At 37.2% G+C, this 21,281-nt stretch overlaps 1 protein-coding gene across 3 annotated transcripts in view; it reads left to right on the top strand.

Moving 5' to 3' along the window:
• Positions 1–21,281, top strand: part of CADM2 (cell adhesion molecule 2) — a 579,337-nt gene that overhangs the window by 459,236 nt on the left and 98,820 nt on the right. For all 3 annotated transcript variants that reach the window (XM_086883564.1, XM_086883566.1, XM_086883565.1), the window contains 3 exons: positions 8,636–8,788; positions 11,321–11,458; positions 17,266–17,436. In XM_086883564.1, coding sequence (XP_086739690.1) covers positions 8,636–8,788; positions 11,321–11,458; positions 17,266–17,436 — 462 coding nt within the window. The remainder of the gene's footprint in view (positions 1–8,635; positions 8,789–11,320; positions 11,459–17,265; positions 17,437–21,281) is intronic.

The following is a 21,281-nucleotide window of genomic DNA, read 5'->3' on the forward strand; positions in this document are numbered from 1 at the left end:
TTCAGGATTCTCTGCTTCCTCATGCTAAACAATCCCAAGTCTCTTAGCCTCAACTTGTAGGAGAGAGGCTTTAATCCTTTCATTATGTTTCTGACACTATTTCTCACTAACAGGTTCCTTCATGGCACATCTGCATCTGGAAAACTAAGACAAATCCCACGAAAGAGGGAGCATCTGTGTACTTGTGGTGGGGAGACAGATTGTCTGCTGCTCAACTGCATGAGAGACATCATAAAACTTTAAGGGCTCTATCATAAAAGATGCTGCAGCCATCAAAGAGCTTTCTGAGAATCCTCCCTGGAATTGCACTAGACTCATCCTGGATCTGTCTTGATACTTTGTTCCATATTTCAATTCCCTCCATAGTGGGATGTGCGAGTCATCTCTAGCAGCACTAATATCTTCAGTATTGATGTATACATTAGGTTTGGACTCTTCATTGGTACTGGGATCAATTGCTAGGTTGACTGCAGATACATTCATCAATTGTTGATGATTTCTTGGCTGTTTTGTCCAGGTTCTGTAATGTTTTCAAGGCAGTGACCTGTTCTTAATTGGCCTCTGGAGGAAGCTAACTTTCTCCGCTGGCTGCAGCAGGAGTTTAGGGAGTCTGACTGCTTAATGTAGTTAGGAAGAATGAGTATTCCTGTGTTGGCATCTGTAGCCAACATAGCCATCTGCTACAGGAAAGATGATGTTCATTTCTGTATCTACGTGATCAAGAAGTGCAGGAAGAACAGGGGCATCTTATAGCTGTTCTCAGGTAGAGAAAAATCTCTTTTAGAACATGAAAAAGTGAGAAAGTCTCTCCATGCTCTGCTGAAATAATATGTTTGAACAGGGCAGCACTCTTTAGAAATTAGAAGACTCTGACTTTCCAAGGAATATGAAGCAGTACCATATACATGACTCTACCATGAGTAACACTCAATCATGGCACTGAAAACACTTCCAGTGTCATGGGATCATTAAGCTTAGCTGGTGAAGGGGTAGAACTGCAATGTCACCATCCACCAGGTCAGGGAAACACAACTCTCCAGCTTCCTCGAGGCACGGTCAGCTGCAGACACACACACAAAATGTGTTGCTTTTGGGCAGGCCTGGGTGGAACCTGGTTGTGCTGCAGTGCTAAAAGTGTAAAATCTGAGTTATTCTGTGTTCCCTGTCCTTTAGGACACCTTTCATTCAGAGCTGACTGAAGCCAGTGCATGAAGGTCACCAGCAGCGACTGCAAAGAGCAGTCCCTTGACAAGGAAAAAGAATATTGTACAACTGATGTTCTTTAAAATACACAGATGGCCTTGGTAGAGCTCTGTGCTGTTTGGCCAGGCAGTTTTTAATACCTGCATGAGTTTAACTCTGCCTTGGTGAGGAATCTTTAAGTGCTGCTAACACAGTGATTAGTATCAACATAAATAGCATGAGGAAAAATTACCTGATCTTTGCAGAGGAAAAACTTAGAAATCTGTGTAACTTTGTTTTGGTTTGCAGGAGGATTAGTATTTCTTTCTTCTACTTCAACAATGTCATTATCTAACATTTCTTACTCGCAGTGAAGTCCCATTTAACCTACATAAAACACAGTGTTTTGTCTTTTCAGTATAACCCTCAATATTGCCGAAAAAAAAAAAATCTAATTTCTGTTAGTCTTTCCTTAGGTACAAGTGAACTTATTACAGCTCTCCATTGCATTATTTTCATTTTTTTAGTATTATTTTTGTGGCAGTAGTCCATCAGTAGACCTTCAGAAATTATCTTCCCAGCTGAGAGACTGTTTCTGTCTGTAATTTACAATATATGGCACAGTGTGATGTATGCTATTTTGGAATGTTGTAACATTTTCCTTTACCATAATTGCAAGGATCAGTACAACCCAGAATAGGATTCATCTTTTTAGAGTGGTGCTGCATTTGAACATATAGTTAAATAATTTCCTCTATAATCCTCAGGGCTCCTTTCCTGCATTAGTGTTTTCAAAACATTCATCTCCAACTTGGTACATAAGACTAACAATTACTTTTATCTATTGAATCTCATTTATTTTAATTCTGTCCATCTCTAACCTTGCCAGATCATTTTGCAATGTTAATTTTTGCAGCTGTATATTTGAGAAGTATGATTTAAAAATATTTTCTAGGCTACTGTGCTGTGGCAAGTGTCCAGTTGCATTAGGATAATAGGAAATCTTGTAATTCCCTGTTGAACGAGGAACCAGATGAACAGACCTTGTAAGACAATGTTTCATCCTGACTAATGAGATTTTTGTTTTATTTTTTGGAGTTACGGTTAAATATTATTTCAACACAGTAAAACAGTAAAGCATCTTCATAGTTCAAAGACTGTACCTTTTGTGAAGATTTGAAACTTAAATTTCTTACAGGAAAGAGAGTCAGGCCTCAGACCTTCTCAGACAATAAATATCATCCTTATGACAGGAAGAAAATAAGTTCACTGCTTCTTTAATGCAAGAAGCAGGCATGATAAACATCCTGGAAGGCAAGATTTTTCTCTCTTTTTACATGTTTCTTGAGTGCTCTGAAAAACAGAGAGGCCAATACAGAACGTGGCTGTGAGAGAAAAGGTAGCTCAGTGCAGAAAATCTGCCATGCAGGAAAGTTTTCTTCATTCCATCCATGAAGGGCATGTAGTGATCCTGGCCTTCATTTGTCACTTGGCAACAGTTGGTGAAACCTCAGCTTAGCAGCTGCGTCCAAGATCATAACTCATTGTAAGTCACCTTAAACTCTTTTCATTTTATACAGATTGCAGGATTGCTTCACTGAAGAAATTACCTTTCTGTTTGGGTTTTCCTCATAAGCATCTAAGGCTGTAAGCCCTGATAAATAATAAAAAAGGTTGTACAGACAGGTTCTGAGTCCCCAGGGCTTCGGCCTTTTCAAGGCAAGCGCAGAGTAGGTGCCTCTCTTAGTGAGGCTGTCCTGATGAAGGGAGCTTGCTGCATGTCTTTGGCAGATGCATTATGCAACATGCAAAAATTCTGAAAAACTTAAAAATGAGGAAGCAGCTTGCTGCTGAAGATTGTTCTCTAAATCAGCTAATCAGATGTCCCTGTGAATGTGTGTCTCTGCTGAAAATGATCTAGTATTTTCTTATTAGACTGCAGACCACAGCATAAAGATGGCCAGATGATTAGAGGTGGGAGAAGCATATTTTTGTTTACCCCCATTGTTTCTTCCTTTTGATCGTCAAATACTTTAGAAATGCACTGGAAAGAAAATAAAACCTACCTCCAAGGATTGTTATGTAGTTCTTCCATTTCTAAACCCTTAGTATATTTTATGAAGCTCAGTGATGCCCCAAATTTATTAAGTACATGAATGGGTTTAAAAATTCAGTGATATTGGAGTATTCTGAGCAACCAAGTGACTGAAAACTGTAAAAGACACTGTTTGGAATGTCTGTTTGAACTCATCTGTGTTACTAACCACTAATTACTAATGGGGGAAAAGCCATCAAGCACCTGCAAATTGGTCAGACTGTTCCACAGCCAATTAGCCAAAGATCCCTGAACACTATTGAGACCTTCAGTTTCTGTGACTTCCACTGATTTTACTTATAAATGATGCCACCTTTAAAGGACATCAATGGTACTTATATCAGCCAAATTTATAGATTGCATTGAAATTCCCAATTCTTTTCCCCTCTATATTAGCATTACCTATGAAAGTAGGCTCAGTTTGAGGACTTCTGTCTCAGGGGAAGACGTGGTAGTTCCACAAATGCAGTTCTGTGGACAGGTAAGAATTGCCTTCACTGAGAGGTAAAAATGGCCTCAGCACATACAAAAGTAGAAATAGAAAACATGGGATTAGTAAATATTCACACTGCCACCCTTGTGTACTTGAATGAAAGTAATCAACTTGCATGACTGGAAATGAAAGAGGAAGGAAATGGATTTTCTTTCCACATGAAAAACAGCTGAGAAGTTTTAAAATCTTAGGAATTCAGATACCATGCAAGTATGGACTAGATGGGTTAGGCATGAATAGAATAACTGTGTATCAGTCCTTCTTTTCAAGGAAATGTGAATGTTTTGAAAAGAAATATGAATGTTTAGAAGGCTCAGAATAACAATACTAGTTTGGTTTGTTCCATTTTTTCCCATTATTTCTCTTTCTTCTTGCTCTGCTGGTGGTGATTGATGCACAACTATAAGCAAATTCTGTAGATCATCCTATGGGAACCTTGGTCTATTGAATTTATTAGGAGCAAAGAAAAAGGGTCTTCTCAAGTATATCCAGAAACACAACATAAATCCCTTTACATCTATTTCAGATTATGGTACTGCATTCAGAAAGTTGGAATCTGAAAATCAGAGGGATTGTTTCAGTTTCATAAGTATTATGATTCTGGGAGTTTAGTGTGACCTGTAGAGTATCAGAAATCCTTCTGGTTCCAACTACTGGTTATGTTATTCCCATGACAGAAGGAAGAGCTCCAACATAAGGATGAAAATGTTGTTGAGTGAATCCCAGGATGGCAGCACATGTCAAGTTAGTATTCTCAAAATATCAGCAAATCACTCCAGAGAATTCGGGGATTTTGTTGGGGTTTTTTTTCTCCCATTCTTCAAATATATGACTCAAAATTCAAAAAAGATGTGGTCATTTTAGATGAAAATGACATTAGAGATGCTGCTATGTGGCTACTATGTCTAACAGGTCCAACTGCCTATTCTTCACAGTATGAAATGTGGATTTTTTTTCCATTTTGGCAAATTAAAAAAGTTCTTTCGTCTCTCTGTTACAATTCCTGTTGCAGGATTTCTGTATGATAATATATAATCATTATATTAGTATTTTTTTTTCAAAAAATAAAGTACAGTTTTGTTTGATTGTGAACAGGGAGACCAGTTTATTGTGATGGTCATCAGTCTCAAGGATTATTAATTAATGCAGCTGAAGTACATGGCTGTATCTCTTATTTATAATTACCTCAACTCCACAAATTATCAAGGTTGCTTGTTTCTGTGTCAGAGAACATTCTGAAAGGAAATCTTTTCCACAGGAAAAGAGAATGACAGGTAAAATAAATGAAGTGTGTCTGCTTAGGAACAAGTGTTTTATGCATAATTATTTCATGCCTTGCAAATTAACTACATCATATATGCCTGGGAATTATAGAAAACTGAGGTAATGTACCTAGGGCATATTGGAATTTACTATGTAATTATATTTCTTGTTGCATTTTATATTTTTCAAATGGCTGGCAACATGAGAATCCAGCAAAGTGATGCTAGGGCTGGTATTTTCTGTATCTGCTTTTGGCATATGTGTATTTCCCAGAAGTCAAATAAATATTCTGGGTTTTCACCCTTTCTCTAGCCTCCCTATAGGTATGCAAACTATGGACAGGGTAATGATTCAGCAATGTAGGTTAAAATCCCCAGGAAGAGGCCAGAAGGGTCTGTTTGGCTTCTAACAAAGTGAAATGTTAAAGGCAAGGAGTTTCTAAAGAAGGCTCTGAAAGAGCAGTGTTCTGCTTTTTTTGTGTTCAACTGCTAATTAAATGTGATGGAACATTTTCTATTTTACTTTATGGAACTTAAATTGAACTGCTGTGGTGGAGCTGCTAGCCACTGGTACCTTTCAGGAGCTGCCTTCTGTCCAGGCTCCATGGGCTGCTTTGCTCCATCAGGCAGGTTTGGCAAGGTTTTCTGCCAAGAGCAGGACCCTGCTCCACTCACACACAATGCCTGGGTACCAGGAGTTGCTGGAGTTACCCCTGGTTCCTCCAGTGTAGCTGTTGTTTCCATCACCCTTTTAAGCAAAATTGCACCTAAGACAGAAAATGGAAACAAACCAGTTCTGGCATCCATCACAGCTATCAATTTCATGAAGAGAAACTGGTACATTTGTAAGCAGATGAGGATATAGAAACAGTTATGGGAATACAATTTGAAAATAAGATTCTAAAAGGTCTCTGTGTAAGTGCTCACCTTGTCTAAGCCATAGCAGTGAAATTTGGTTTGCCTGTCATCTGTAGACAGAAAACTTACAAATAATCAGGTTTGAAAATGATGGAAGAGTTAATTGTTTTTAGACCCAGCACTTAGAAAAATGCTTCTGACAAACAGCTTTCCTGCAAAGGAGTATCATGTTGGTGCTATTTGCAGCATTTATTGCAAAGGCTGTGTTGGTATTTCTATTACAAAACTTTCTTGCAGTTTTTTCAATAAAAATCCATTCTGTAGCAAAACATGGAATATCTGATCTCATCTCTTGACCAGTGGTTGTTTTTACCAGCTTTCCACAAAATTGACTGAGCTGAAATTTTTATATTTTACAAAGGTTAGAAAAGGTGTGGAGAGGAGGAGGTTGAGGGAGGGGAGCAATAGGAATGTGGTTGATGGAAATGGTTTGTATTTCAATTGTAGGATCAAAATGATGTGCTGTTGGCATCATCTGTAGGCCAGTTGTGCTGTAGTGGAATTCTGTTCTTCTTAGGGCAAGAAATTCTGCACATTGTCCCATCTGTAGGAAAACATTTCAATAGATTCATAAATCTATCACAAGGCAATTATAACTGAAAATTATAACAAATACTATGTAAGATGATATGGTGCATTATTCTTTAAATAGTTTCAGATTAAGTGGAGGAAAATATCACCACTTCCAAATTATGGAGTGCTGAAAGGCTTTTTGGTTTTGGTTGTTTTGTTTTGTTGGTTTTCTATTTTTTTTTTTTGCTGTTGCCAAATTATATATATCGGTGTGGTGGTGATCAAACCATTTAGAAGGACTTGAACAATTTTTTAAACCTTTTTTTTTTTGGAAGGTCAGTAATATGAAATAAACTATCATTTTTATATCTGCTCATTTGCATCTGACTAGAATTGACAAGCTGAGAAAGGAATTCTGAGTCCCCATCTACTTGCTCAAAACAGCTTCACTGTTTTGAGGAGTTTTGGCTGCCAAAGCCACAGTGATCAGCTTTGCTGCTCTTAGGGGTTGGTAGACTCTTGCTTTTTTCTTTTCCTGAGCTCATTTTTCTCAGCTCTTCTTTCAGCTTTGCATTGGTGGCATCTGGTTCGCTTGCTTCTTTACTTTAAGGTTGCTCCTATTTTCATCATTATATGGATTAGATATTAGAAACTGAAGAATTGTGGTTTTCTCCTTGTTGTGGCTGGCCAGACATCTCAGTTCTGACATTGCACACAGCCTCAGTCCCTTTGATGTGCCTAGAAGAAATCCCTGGTGTGCCTGTGTGTTAGGCCTGCTTAAGCTCTACCTTTCAGTCCACAGACCCCGCAGAAGAAGCTGAGCTTTAGCTGGGCCTACCCTGAAATAATCAGCAAATTCAGCTGAAATTTTCTGGTGAGAACAAGCCTAAATGGCAGCCTTAGAAGAAGATAAATTCAAGTGACTTTTTTTTTTTTTGCTGAATCTTCACTGTGTCTTCTTATTTTGTTGTAAATCTACCTGGATCGACTTGGACAGCAATGGGGCAGAAACATCTAGGTTTAGCAGCAAAAGAACCACAGTAAAACTTTTTATTCATTTTTATCATTGAAAGAGATGTACTAGACAAATCTAAGAGTCTTTGGAGACTTTAGAAAGAGGTGAGAGAGAGCATTAGGGACTTGAACACCTTCGTTCTTCTCACAAAGCAAGTGTAATTGTATCGATAAATATCACAGTCCCATTTTACTTTTGATTTTCAGAGGCTTGCTGGAAAAATAGGCTCACTGAAGTTTCACACACTATCAGGCCAGACATTTCAATCTAGAGGTATACAGCTGAACTTCCTGAGTTTTAGAGACTTTTTTATTGTTTGCTTAGGAGAATTGCAGTGTTTGCTCACTTATGATATTGTTATTTCTATGCTGTGGAAAGGTATGGATAATATATGCAGATTCCTGAAGCAACTTTGCTGCAGAATAATAGAATGTTTGTGAGTGTTTTTTCAGTTTTCCAATAAAAAATGGGTGTTAATCTAAGTATAGGTTATAAAATTAAATTTTAAATCATTATCTAAAGTGACATTTTGAATTTAGGTGACTCTACATGCTCCTTCTCCCTCATTGCTTTCATGCAAACAGAAGATATTGTACTTTTATTCATAATCAAAAAAGGAAAGCCACTATACCAAATTACCTCAAACTGTTACATGTACTACATAGGCATGAAAAAGTGGAACTTTTAGTCTATTAGTAACAAGAAATAATTATTTAGAGAATTTTAGAAACCTGATATTGCAGTTCAGTATTAGTAGTAATGGACATGAGAAAAATCTGAAGGCAAACTATGCGGGGCTAGATGTGGGATTCTCAGCATCTGTAAATATGTGAAAAGCAGGCTGGTTTTGGGAAGGATTTATTTTAGGCAATAAAAAAATCTCTGAAGGGGCAGAAATCAAAGTCATTGTTGGGATTTTTAGAGGAAGGCCGGAGGTAAGTCAAGTCCTGTAGTTTCTTGGTTTATATATGTTACAAATCACTCAATACACCTCTCAAAAACTTGCTCAGCTTTATTCCACAGAGATAACAAGCTGCTCTGCGTGGGCAGCCGTGTCCACACCCCTGTGGAGCCTCCTGTGGAGCCTCCTGTACCACTCCCCACGCTTTGTTCAGGCGCTGGATCCAACCCTAAGGTGGATTCCTTTTGTTTTTCAGCTCTGAGGGACAACAGAATCGAGCTGGTGCGAGCGTCGTGGCACGAGCTGAGCATCAGCGTCAGCGATGTGTCCCTGTCGGACGAGGGGCAGTACACCTGCTCTTTATTCACCATGCCTGTCAAAACTTCCAAGGCTTTCCTCACCGTCCTCGGTAAGCACAAACAGCAGAAAGCACCAACCCAGCAGAAAGAAGAGGGTGTTAAACTCCTCAGGCTCTGGCAAATTATGATAAGAATGAACTTTTCTAAGGTTTGGCAGAAGATAAATGTAAATGTCTGATCTAGTTTCCCCTCATGTTTATTGTTTCGTATTGCTGTGCTGAGAAATAGCATTCCTCTTCCTGTTTGCACCGTGGCAGGATAATGAGTTAGGGAGCACACAAGGACCACGGAACGAGTGCTCCAGAAAATGGACATAACCTCTACATCCCGAGCACCTCCAGAGCAAAGAAGGTGCATGTGTTCATCTCCTGACAATCTATTGGGTAGGGCAAAGGGGAGAAAATCAGAAAGCATGAAATCAAAACGGGCTTTAGAGCTTTATCATTTTTCCTTAGCTGTGCATTTTTTTTTTTTTTTTGGCTCATTCTGCTTTTTTTTTTTTTTTTTTTTTTTTTGGGTCTATAAAGTTTTAAATTTTCACTGGGTTTGCTGCTTCTTTTATGCTTTATCCTCTAAGTGCTCTGCTGTTTTCCCCAAAGGTTATAGATACACATAGAAAAGCAATAGATTCTAAGAGATGCCCAGGAAATAAAGTTTCTGCTCGAAGCTTTATATGATTCTATGAATGTCAGTAGCCCAATCAGCCAAAATTGCTATAGTTCATTGAAACACACCTGCGAACCTAAGAGGTTATATGATTTTAGAGATTGATTTTTATTCTCTTTCCCTTTTGTTTTGTCCCTGAACATGACTCTTTCTTTCTGTTTTATTTTTATATGTGGATGGGCAGACAGTTGAATTTAATAGGACTAATGTAAGATATTCTCTGTGGCAGTAATATTCACATTAATCCAGCCAGGGAATTGGTTTTGTGCTTAGGATATGAAATACATCTCTCTTTCAGTCCCTGTGAGACTATTTTACAAAAATCTTCACAAGTTTGCCATTAAGGACAAAAAGTACCCACTCAAAGCAGAATATTCTGGAATAGCAGCCGCCTGTGCTTAATCTTCTTTCTGTGGAGAGGCATTTTCATGATCTAAACAATTGAGGAGGGTACCAGCTCAACCTTTTAAATGGCAGAAAGACATAGAAGGGTGCTACAAAGACAAGAAAACCCCCAAATACCCAGCCAATGTTTATTAACAAAAGTAACTTGATCTTTAATGGTCCTTTAAGCTTTACCTTTGTTTTAGGGGAGGTTTTCATAAAGTTTTCCCAACATCATTTACTTACCTTCCCAGAGAGAAAGCTGCACAGTTTAAGATTCCTGCTTTTTTTTTTTTTTTTTTTCATTTTGCATATGTAATTTCCTACTTCAAGGTAACATTTTAAACTCTTAAAACATTTTCTGCTGGAGAAGGAGATCTTCTCTGCTGAAATGTATTACATCTTTTCATCAGATAAACTATCATTTTATGTACTATTAATCTCTTTATTGGCTGCTCTGCTTTTGATTAGAAAATTCAAGTGTTAAGGTATTGTAATAGACACCATTTTCTGTCCTGAGAGAGAGAAGTAGATTTACTAAAGAGCTGTACTATGCAACAGGTGATGCTGCTTTGCATTTATGTACATAATCTGTCATTTTGGAAAAGAGATGTAGAAAAACTGAATTATTAATACAGGGCACAGGATCATTTACTGTGACTGAGCCCTTTATCTTGCCACAAATGTGAATGCACCAGAGCACTGTAGCTGCAAATTATAACTGACATTTATTGAGATTTTTAAATTACTGTCATCAGTATTACTTTAAAATAAGTTATTCTCATGTCTTCATAAGTTAAACGCATTTGTGCACGTAGTGATCAAAACTTTCCCAATTTTTTCATGGTTTTTTTTAATTATTTCTTATTTTCTTGTTATTATTTAATTATTTATTGTTTATTATTTTTTTAATTATTTTTAAATTATATTTTTTAAAAATCTTCCATGGTTCTTTGAAAAACAACCATTTCCAAATTGAATATTATATGTGTGGTATGTCGGGGAACTGTGATTATACCTCTTGGTGTTTTGGTTTTGCTTCCTCTGAAGATAAAATGACTCCAGTATTTATTTTCACCTTTCCTTTTCCCTGGATTTTGTATTAAAGTCTTCATTAATTAGGTGTAAATATCTGTTCTGAACTTAGGTCAGTTCAGCTTTTTGTTGCCAGTTTAATTTTCACAGCTGTGCTTCTAATGCGCTTTGTCATCCTGCTTGCTGTGCTGAGCAGTTTAAATATTGTGACAAGTCAGACTAGACCTGCATGCAAAAATACACAGAGATAAGGTATTTATTAAACTGCAATCTGTTTCTCTTGGAAAATTAGGTGCTTTCTTTATTTATTTAGAATCAACTACCGTTCAGATTGATGGTTAATTTACAATAGGAGAAAGGTTTAACTGACGAGGCACGAGGAATTAATTATCCTGTTTCCAGAATTCAGAGCATATGAAGAAGTGAACTTTAAGTTGGTCGTGCATTCATGGCAGCAGCTGACACTATCAGACACATTTTGCTTGTTTGCTTGTTAGGTGTTCCTGAGAAGCCACAAATTACTGGATTTACCTCACCAGTTATGGAGGGAGAGAGGATGCAGCTCACTTGCAAGACATCTGGTAGTAAGCCAGCAGCTGATATCAGATGGTTCAAGAATGACAAAGAAGTTAAAGGTATTTAAAAGGATTTTGGTGTCATTTGGTCCAATTGTCAAACCTATACATTCTATAGAATTATTATTTTTTTTTTTAATCTGTGTTTGTAAAGCTGTTCCTATTGGGTCATGAAATGAGTAGGGGATAGATGAAGAATTTATTGTAATTTGTAGTGGTCATATAACCATGTAATTTGTAGTGGTCATATAACCATCTTTTTATTGTTACTTCAAATGTTAAAAACTGATGTTTTGGATTGCTCAGAACTCTGTGCAGCACAATAAACTCAGCTGTGAGGCTTCATAGGGCAATGTTTTCTGGATTATTATCACAGTCAGACCACTCATCCCTGACATTTTCCATTTCTCTTGTGCCATTCCAGCATGGGGTATGTATGATTTAGTTGAGTCCCAGATTTAGGTTATACTCCCCTAAAAAATGTGACCAGGTGAGGCAGAACCATCTGGAGGAGACAGGAGAAGGCACTTCCCAGAGGAGATCTATGGAGCCTGCTCTGGTGAGGAAGAGTCAGGATGTAGCAAATGAGGGAATCTCCAGCTGAGGCAAGGATGCTGACAGTCTGGAGCAGGAGGAGGGAAAGGATGGGCTTTAAAGGGGATCAGGAAAACTTCACAGGGGCTGAGGGGAGTTGGAAAAAATCTGCTGTAACTGAAAAGCCATGGAGTGACTGAAACCAAAGCTGACAGCAAGGATTTGCCTTCAAGGATGCAGCGAGCTAGGAAAGAGCTGCATATAAAAAGCTGTTTATTTCCTTTCCATCTTCTCTTTCACATTGCTTGGAACTTAGTTTTTTGCTCCATATTCTTAAAAATGCTGGAATGGTTTTTACTCCCCATTGGTGAATGAGTGAAGAGAGCTTCCTGATGCAGAAGGCTGTCAAGCCAGTGGAGGTGCCCATTATAAAGCAGATGGATAAAAAGCATAAGGTATTGGTATTTATTCATGTCGCCTCTATTCATTCTGCTGTAAGGCCAGATGAATAAATGATTCAAAATCCACCTTTTCCGTGTGGCTTTAAAAAACAAAAACAAACGAAGAAAACACCCTTCATTTATCTGATTTGTCTCATATTTTGGATTTCATTAGCTCAAGAAACTGCCTCAAGCAAAGTTACAGAGTTAATTACTGAACCATTTATCTTCCTTTACTGTTTTCTACCATAGTTCAATGTGCAAAAGCAGAGCTGTGGTATAAAACTGGTAAATAATGGAGATTGCAGATGATTGCCTAAGGAATCCTGTCCATTCCACAGTTGTCCTTATATTTCTAATGGAAATGAGAATAGTATTGAAAGGAGCGAGCATTTTAGACTGGAATAATTTGAAATGTGTAACAAGGATAGAAAATGAGGAAACAGAAACTAATTCTTTTCAGAAGTGGGAACTTTGAGGAAATTGATTAAAGAAATGCAGCATCTAATCACATGTAAGTAAAAAGAATTAAACAGCACAGCTAACAAACATGGCAGAGCATAGACTGTGTCCTCCAGAAAAGATGGCAGGATGAATACACATGCTCAAGGCATGTAAATAACTCCAAACCATGTCAATACTATAAGGGAAATACTGGTACAGTTGGCCTAACAGCAAGGCAACACATATTTGAAAAGATCTTAGTTTAAAAATTAAGCTTTAAAATCTGATGCAATTACCTTTGCTTTTCCTTCAGCTGACGTGTAATTGAAGCCAGCAAGCAATTTGGTCATTTAACTTTAACTAATTTCTTCTTCTCAAGAGTTTCCAAAGGGATTTAAAAAAAAACACAAACAGCAAAACAGGGTGGGGAAACAAAGGAGTGTGAGAGGAGTATGAAAAAGAACAGTAAAGGGGAAAAAATACCCCGACAACCAGAAATAGGAGGAAAGTACTGAGCACATTCATTTCAGTTCAGTTTTCTACGTCTTCTGAAGAGCACATTGCCATTTCTCAAAGGTTAGAAATAAAATAACCTAACCAGTCTGCAGTGGCATCAGCAGAAGTTACATTAGCTTTGTGCAGTGTAAAAGGTGAAATGATAAATCTGAGAAAATAGATATGAAATTATATGCTAATGCAGCTGACATTAAAGGTTAGAAGTTCGTCTGTCTAGCACCAGTAAATCCAATTGTGTTATACTGTATTATACATGGTGCAAACGAATATAAATGATGCACTGAGATCAGAGTCTCACCAAAGGGGAAAAAGCCACTCTAAAATTGTAGCTCCATTGCTATTATTCAAAAAAGGAATCATCATCTGGTAAAGGAATGGTGTTTGATAAAGTAAGTGTTAGTAATGAGAGAGACTGAATGTGAAGCACTGGGTGCCACACCTTTTACTTTAGTGTTCTGTCACTCAGATGTGCACCAACTCAACAAAGGGATCTGCAGTTTAGCATTCTGGTGACATTTCTGGAAGATTATTAAGAACAAAAGTACTGGAGAAGCTAAATGAAAATTTTTCATTCTGAAATTACGTATTTTTTTTTTAAAAAAAAAAAATTGTTACATACTCTTTCAACAAAATTATATAAAGAATTTCTTTTTAGGCTTCAGGAATATTTTGAATGGATTTTCTCCTTTTTCCTTTTCAAGGTAGATTGGATTTTAAAACTAAATAGTTCAATTTTTATGTCAACAAGTTAAGGTGCTTTGATTAAGTTTTAGAGAGGCACTGATCATTTTATCTTGATAAACCTCTAAAGCAAAGATGAAGGTTTTTTTTAGATAATAGGGCCATTTTGTATCACAACTTGAGTTTAAATGTAAATAACAATTATATCTGCCATGTAAAACCAGAAAAAAAATGTGTTTTTAAAGGATTAGTATTTGTGTTCCAGGTATGTGCTTTTATAAATAGCTTGCAATTAGCAATGGATGATGGACATTCCATCATGTCCATTTCCTATTTTCCCTATCAAACATCTATACTTATGAGATATAATCCTGTTTTAGTTGATACAGACATATCTGTATGTGCACCTCTCTGAAAGTCATGGAAGTGGGCTCAAAGCTGATCCCCAGGTCATTTGGCCCAACATCTATTCCAAGGTTAAATCAAGTGTCTAAAGGTCTTCTCCAATTCAGCTTTGAAAAGTCTCCCAGATTCCATGGACAGAGATTCCATGGAAACATTTCTGTCTGGGCTAGATTTTTCAGCATTCTAAAGCCTTCTTTGTGGGTTGTTTTCATTATTTGTAGATACTTCATGATACATAATCTGAATTTTTCTTGGTGTAATTATATTTATATTTTTATTATTGCCCATTTATATTTTTGCCCATCGATTTTGCTCTACACCTCTGAGGGGCTTTTTTTTTCCCTCTCTGGCCATAATTTATGTACTTTAAGACAACAGTTTGATCTGGTTTCAGTCTTCTCTTCCTCTGGCTAGGTATTATAAACTTTCTTAAGTTGTCCTTGTACAGCTCCACTGACCACTGTGTTTTTCACAGGTTTATGGTACTTTTTCTCTCCAGAAAGCCCAAAACTGGGCCAGGCATGCTCAGTGCAGCTGTGCTCGTGCCAAAGAGAGGAGGATCACTCCCCTCGACTTTCTGGCTGTGCTTTTACTAACACAAGGCAGTGGGTTTTAGTTTTCAGCCCTGCAAGGGCACGCTGTTGAATGTTCAACACATCCTACAACCCCTAGGTCCTCCTCTGTAAAGCTGTATCCCTCCAGCCTGTTCCATTACAGTGCTTCCCACACAAAATGCTTGTGTAAAGGATTTCTTTTCAACCTTTTCTTCAGGGGAATATTTAGGAGAGAGAGGAGCAGCAAGAAGACAAAGGAAACTAGGCTAAAGCTGACATATTTAAAAATTCTGTCAAATAGCCTGAGTGATGGTGTGTACCCAGTGTCTGATCTCCACCATTCTTACATCCAGTGGGGTTTGCACTCAATTAGCAGATATTACAATCACACCTTCATTTTGCCATGAAGAAACATCTGAGAAAATGCAGCTGATAGGGAGGACAAGGTAAAAATTTCTGTTGGTGAGGCTGCCGACACAATATTATCACTGCCCTTTCTGCAGGGGAAGTTAATTCTAAGAGCTGAACTCTTTCACACAATAGATACCTAGAGAGAGACTTCTAAACATCAATTTAGGAAATTAACTGCTTTTGTTTTTCTAAAGGATTAAGAATCCACAACCTGTCGATAAAATTAAAGTTGTTGATGTTTTCAGGAGTCTTCTGTCCCCCACCTGAAGTCAGTGAGCAAAGGGATGTGCACATTACATATAAGCAGAATGTTACCTCTATAGATGCTTATTATTAAATTTGGAAACCTAACTCTGGGAGCAGAATCACATGTGTTTGCTTTAAATATTAGTGAAGCCATTTGTTGTTTGATTGTAATAACTTTGCTTTAGCTCTGGTCAATATTTCTCTCACCTACTAATCCCTAAATATTAATAGTGACCATGGCAGAAATTGAAATCTTTTAAAGCTTAGCAGCAAACAGGAAGAAAAAAATCTTGTATGCAAGAAATAAATTTCTTTTAGGGGAAAAATGGAAACTGTGTAAGTACATGGTGTCCTTGTCTGTCTGGAGACAATGATAAAGACCACCTCTCTGATGTCAGAGGTATTTTTAATCTAAAAAGATGTAGCTTAAGCCATTGAAGATTTGCTTTCTAAAATTGATATTTCATGGAAATTTTATTTAGGTCATTCTGTTCTCTAATGGGATTTAGTATAATTTGTAAAACTGAAACCTCTCACTTTTTTTAGGGCACAGAGGACATATGAAATCTCAGTGTAATTTAATATATATGTTTAAGTATTTATAGATGTCTTTTCAAGCTTTCATTGCAATAAATCAATATAACAAGCTTACTATTTTTCTGAAATAAACTAAAATCAATAAGTATCACAAGTAGTTAGGAACCAAGTAAAACAATTCTAAAGTATGTGTAAGAAGATCTTATGTTCCAATTAATACATTCAAGTATTTTTAAACAAATACTCAGTCTTTTGGATCTTCATTTATGATCTAGCATGTATTTCTTACAACAAAATGTTCTGAATGTGAATCTTAACCTTGAGCTGATACTTCTTAAGGGTAGCTGAAAGCCCCCTCCACTGCAATGTCTATGCTGAAAACTCTCATATTTATAACTGGATCTGCACAGAAGTATCAGGTCAATTTAAAATGATATAAAACAGTGAGTGGAAGTTCTCTGCAGTAATCTTATTTCTGGTTTTCTTAGGACTTCTCTATATATGTCAGTAAATGCTGTGATGTGCTCTGTTTACAGTTGTTTGTTGCCACTGATACCTGGGTTTAGTTTTATTAGCAAATTAGCATAATTCTAACCAAACCACAGAATAAGCAGTGAGTAAAGTAAGCACAGGATTAATCTGACTGTGTGCACATGGCTTCAGTAATATCCACATATTGCATTACTGTGAGAGGCTGTAAGAATGAACTTGGGAGATCTAATCTTTCACTAAATATTCACTGTGAATATGTAAGGTAATGAGGGTGGGACAAAATCACAGTCATTTTCTGATGACCTACAGAAAAATTTTATATTAAATATAGACCTAAACATGCAAGAGGTAATAATGAATGGAATTTCTGTTTGAATGCAGTACCATAGAACCAAATTTAAAATTTTCTCTTTCAATATGTATCTCCTAATTTGAAATGGGGAAACTGAGGAATAACTACAGTCTAATTACTTTTATATTAAAGAGACCAGATATGAAAAACGTGTTTTTTACACCAACTGTGATAGAAAATTCAGCTGTCTAATGCTGGACTGTTTTTTTTCCAAAAATATTGGGAAGATAGCTAACTGTTTATTCTCTCTTTCAGATGTTAAGTATTTAAAAGAAGAAGATGCAACTCGTAAAACATTCACAGTCAGCAGCACGCTGGATTTCCTAGCAGATCGCAGTGATGATGGTGCAGTTGTAAGTTGCAGAGTAGATCATGAGTCCCTAAACTCTACACCTCAGATAGCAATGCAGGTTCTAGAAATACACTGTAAGTAATACACATTCTACATGCTTGCTTTTATAGTTTTGTTTTGTTTCAGAGTGTCTGTGGGAGCAAAAGTCTCTGGTATTGTGCAGATAGATATCACCTTTCTTTTAGCCAGCTCCTGTGGTTTGTGTTTGGCTGGTTGGGTGTGGTTTTTATTTTATTTTTACAGGAGTGACTCAAAAAATCTCAATGAAAGCTTTACCATTGAGAGCACTGTGGGACTGAGTTATTGGTTTTCTTTGAGAAATAGTGGAGAGAAAATGCATTTGTCTTTTTTTGATTATCATTGAAGCAATGTAAATGCATTATTAAACATCAAGAGCATCCTAATTCACTGTTTTCCTTGAAAGTTTCTAGGAACTTGAAACAAGGGTATAAATAAGCAAAGTTTGTAGAAGAATGCCTCAATAATGCTGAATGCTGCTAATGAGAATCAGTTAATAGTTTGTTAATAGTACAAACTCGGGAAGAAAAGCTCTTTAGGATTTATTTTTAGGCCTGGCCTAAAAGCTGTTAGTCAAGCTAATCCAAACTTCAGTTGTATTGCATCTTTATATATTGGTTATTTTTTTCTTTCAAATTTCTGATGTTTTCCATGGTGCATTGTTTCAAAGTTGAATGAATCTGGTTTTCTATGTGTGTCCTACTCTGAAGTCAGGTTGTCTTTTGAGTCACTTAAAAAATGTGAGACACACAAGAGAACACCTTTTCACCATCAGCTGACATTTTCATATTCACTTGTATTATATCCACCATTTTTCAGGGTCCAGCTGTTTGTTTTTCTGGAGAACACTTGTACATCTCATTGCCTGGCTAGCAACCACAGGCATCTGCAAAATGTCAGACCAGGGGAAAGGAAAAGGCCTTTCAAGAATCTCTTTCTAGATCAGGTGCAATTGACCTGTTATAAACCAGAAAAGGCTGTTCCTGAAGCAGGCAAGCATTCAGTGACTGCAACCAGTTCCTGAGGAACCTTGTCAAGGACTGCTGCCATATGTAACTTGTTTCTAAACAGGGATATTTGTATAAGCATCTAAGACTTGCAGCACATGTAAAATGCAGGAATGGCGAAAGCACTCTGTGCACGGAAGATGAGAACTTTGTTAAAAATGCCATCTGCAAAAAAGTCTGAAAATGAAGAGAATGTGGATTAGCATATGTGCTAAAAATGTTTTCTGAAACATTCTAGCCATCATTAAACTGAGGGAGATCAGGGCCTTTCTTCACCAAATGGCTATTCAACACCTCTCCTGATATATTCAAATGCATCTGTTCTGGAGACGTGAATCCTTAACAACCTTCTTTCCTTGAATTCTAAATTGCACAGCCATCAGCCACTGAACTTGCCCATGCCTTCACTTCCAAATTATTTGCTCTTTCTTCAGTGCCTTGCTCAAGATGTTGGCACCACAGGAGATGAACCAAATTGAATGGAACAGTAGATACAGAAATTGGACAGCTAAAAAAGGTTTAGAATGGCTGCAATGTAATTTAGTGTAATGTGGTTGGAAATAAAGGCAGGGCTCTGGTTTGCATGAGCATCATAAGGCAAATAAGCCTTTTTATGGCCTCTTGTATATGAAAGTTCCTGAATATTTGTTGTTTCCTCCCAGTCTGCACCCTTGCAGCAAGGCACTACCTTGCTAAATAGCAGTGAGGTGCATCTTCCTGTATGCTTGTTTCTCCAAGTTTTGAACAAGACCCTTCTCCCTCTTCTCTGGCCTCCCTGAAGGTCTCTGACAAGGTCAGACTGCACTGGGCATTTCCATTGCTGCTGTTCTTTATGTTAGTGCCCCCTCAGACTGCCAGCTTATCAAAAGCCATAATGCACAAGTAATTGTTCTCTATCATTCCTGCTTGCTCCATTAATTTTCCACCAATCAATTTAATACTCTCCAGCACTGGTATAGAGTCGTTATACATGGAAAGAGAAGTGATAAATGTGCCAAAAGAAGCTGAAGTTTGGGGCAGAGAGTGGAAGTACCATTTAAAGCTATGGAGAAAGAAGTATTCTATTATTGGTGACAAAAAGGCTAAGAGCTGTCTTTTGTTGCCCTTGTCCTTGCCACCTCCATTCCATGGTCAGCATACTCAGAAGTCTTAGTGCTGGTCAAATTTTGAAAGGAAACTTAATAAAAAGAGAAGATTCAAGGAACTGATGATGTGGTTCATCAGAGAGCCTTAAAGGAAAAAGAGGAAAGAAATAATTCACTGGAGCAATCCCAAATACTCCAAATGGAGTATATTAGGCTGGAACTGGGCTCCTTGACTTTATTCTCCTTGTTACTCACCGTTGTTGTGGATATTAATGCAGTCACCAGAAGCTGCTTTTTTTTCCATCAGTCCATCCATAAGATTTCAAACATTTAAAAGACATCCAGTTTGTATTGAAAGGAATCATGCTCATGGGACCCTGTAGAAGCTGATCCAGCATATATCCTCAATGCCACCTTGCAGCAGGGCAAAAATAGTGCTGGTAAAATTGATGGGTTATGGGACCTCAAGGTCAGGAGAATTTGTTAATCTGACAACCTGTGTGCTCCAAAATCACAACCAAGTTAGTGTGGCCTTGCCACATGCTCTTAATGTCCCAGAGATCTATAAAATTAGCAGACAACTGTGAGAGAATGGTAAGCAAGTCTCTTAAAAAATTCTTCAAAATAAAGAATCTTTTGTTCTTCAAAAAGAATAGCACAGGTGAGCATTAGTTTGGCAAAGAATGAATGTACAAAGATGAGGCATCACTCACTAGGACTGCATTTCAGTTTTAAACACCTTCTTAAAATCTGGAAAGTTTTCTCTGTGGTACATGGATGCTCCTCATAAATTATCAGTGTATCATCACTAGTTAGAAGAAAAGGGCAATAAGAACATTTCTGTCCTCTATAATTATAGTTTGAAAGTTGAAAAGCCTCCTTTGTTTCAAGCAACTGGCCCCTGACAATGGACAAAACATTTGTGGCTCCATCGAAAGAAACAAACAAACAAACCAAAAAGCAAAGAAAAGTAAAAGAGAACAGTAGGAATTACAGGGTTGTGTTTGCATCCAGTGGATGATAGGTAGAGAAAAAGGAAAGCAAAATAATGGAATGAAATGACAGGTTTTGATATATGCCTAGTGAAAGGTAGAATAAAATTAAATCTGCCTTAGATGCTGGGGCTGTATGAAACAGATATTTGTAATTAGTCCATGGAGAGATGTAGATAGAAGTGCTTATGAGTCTACACAGCTGCTTTTATCATCAACTTTAGTAGGAAGTAAACCTAACAAAATGAAAGCCATCATATATAGAATATGTTTATTCCCTCTTCTTCCCCTTACACAAATCTTAAGTTTTATTATTGAGATAGAGAAATCAAATAAGCTTTCCCAGTAGTGCTGCAGTATATGAAATGAAGCTGAGGACTAAACTTTTACACTCAAAGTATTTTTATTTTCTATTATTCATATTTATATGTATGTGATAGAAATTGTGCCTAAATCCTTCTGCTGCTCTTTTCTTTCGTTCTTATAGTTCAGTTTGGTAGTTGAGATTACCTATATTATTATTTTGAATGAGTCTGTGGCCAATCCTTGTTTTTTTTGCAGGGCTTCACAGATTAATTTTTCAAACTGGAAATATTAAAATAATAGGGGAAAGCATAACATACCCCCACTCCAGACTACAGGATAATTAGCTCCTCCAATCTTTTGATTTATTTCTCTGCAATTTATGTCATGTCTCACTTGTGCTTAATCCTGTTCATCTGTATGTTGTGCTCTGTGCACTGCAGGGCAGCCCAATTGCCCAAGTCTTTCTGCTGTGCTGAAAGGTTTGGCTGTAATTTAGTTTCTGCTTGGCCAG

The sequence above is a fragment of the Cyanistes caeruleus genome, chromosome 3 (assembly GCF_971803275.1).
Source record: "Cyanistes caeruleus chromosome 3, bCyaCae1.hap1.1, whole genome shotgun sequence".
Taxonomy (NCBI): Eukaryota; Metazoa; Chordata; class Aves; order Passeriformes; family Paridae; genus Cyanistes; species Cyanistes caeruleus.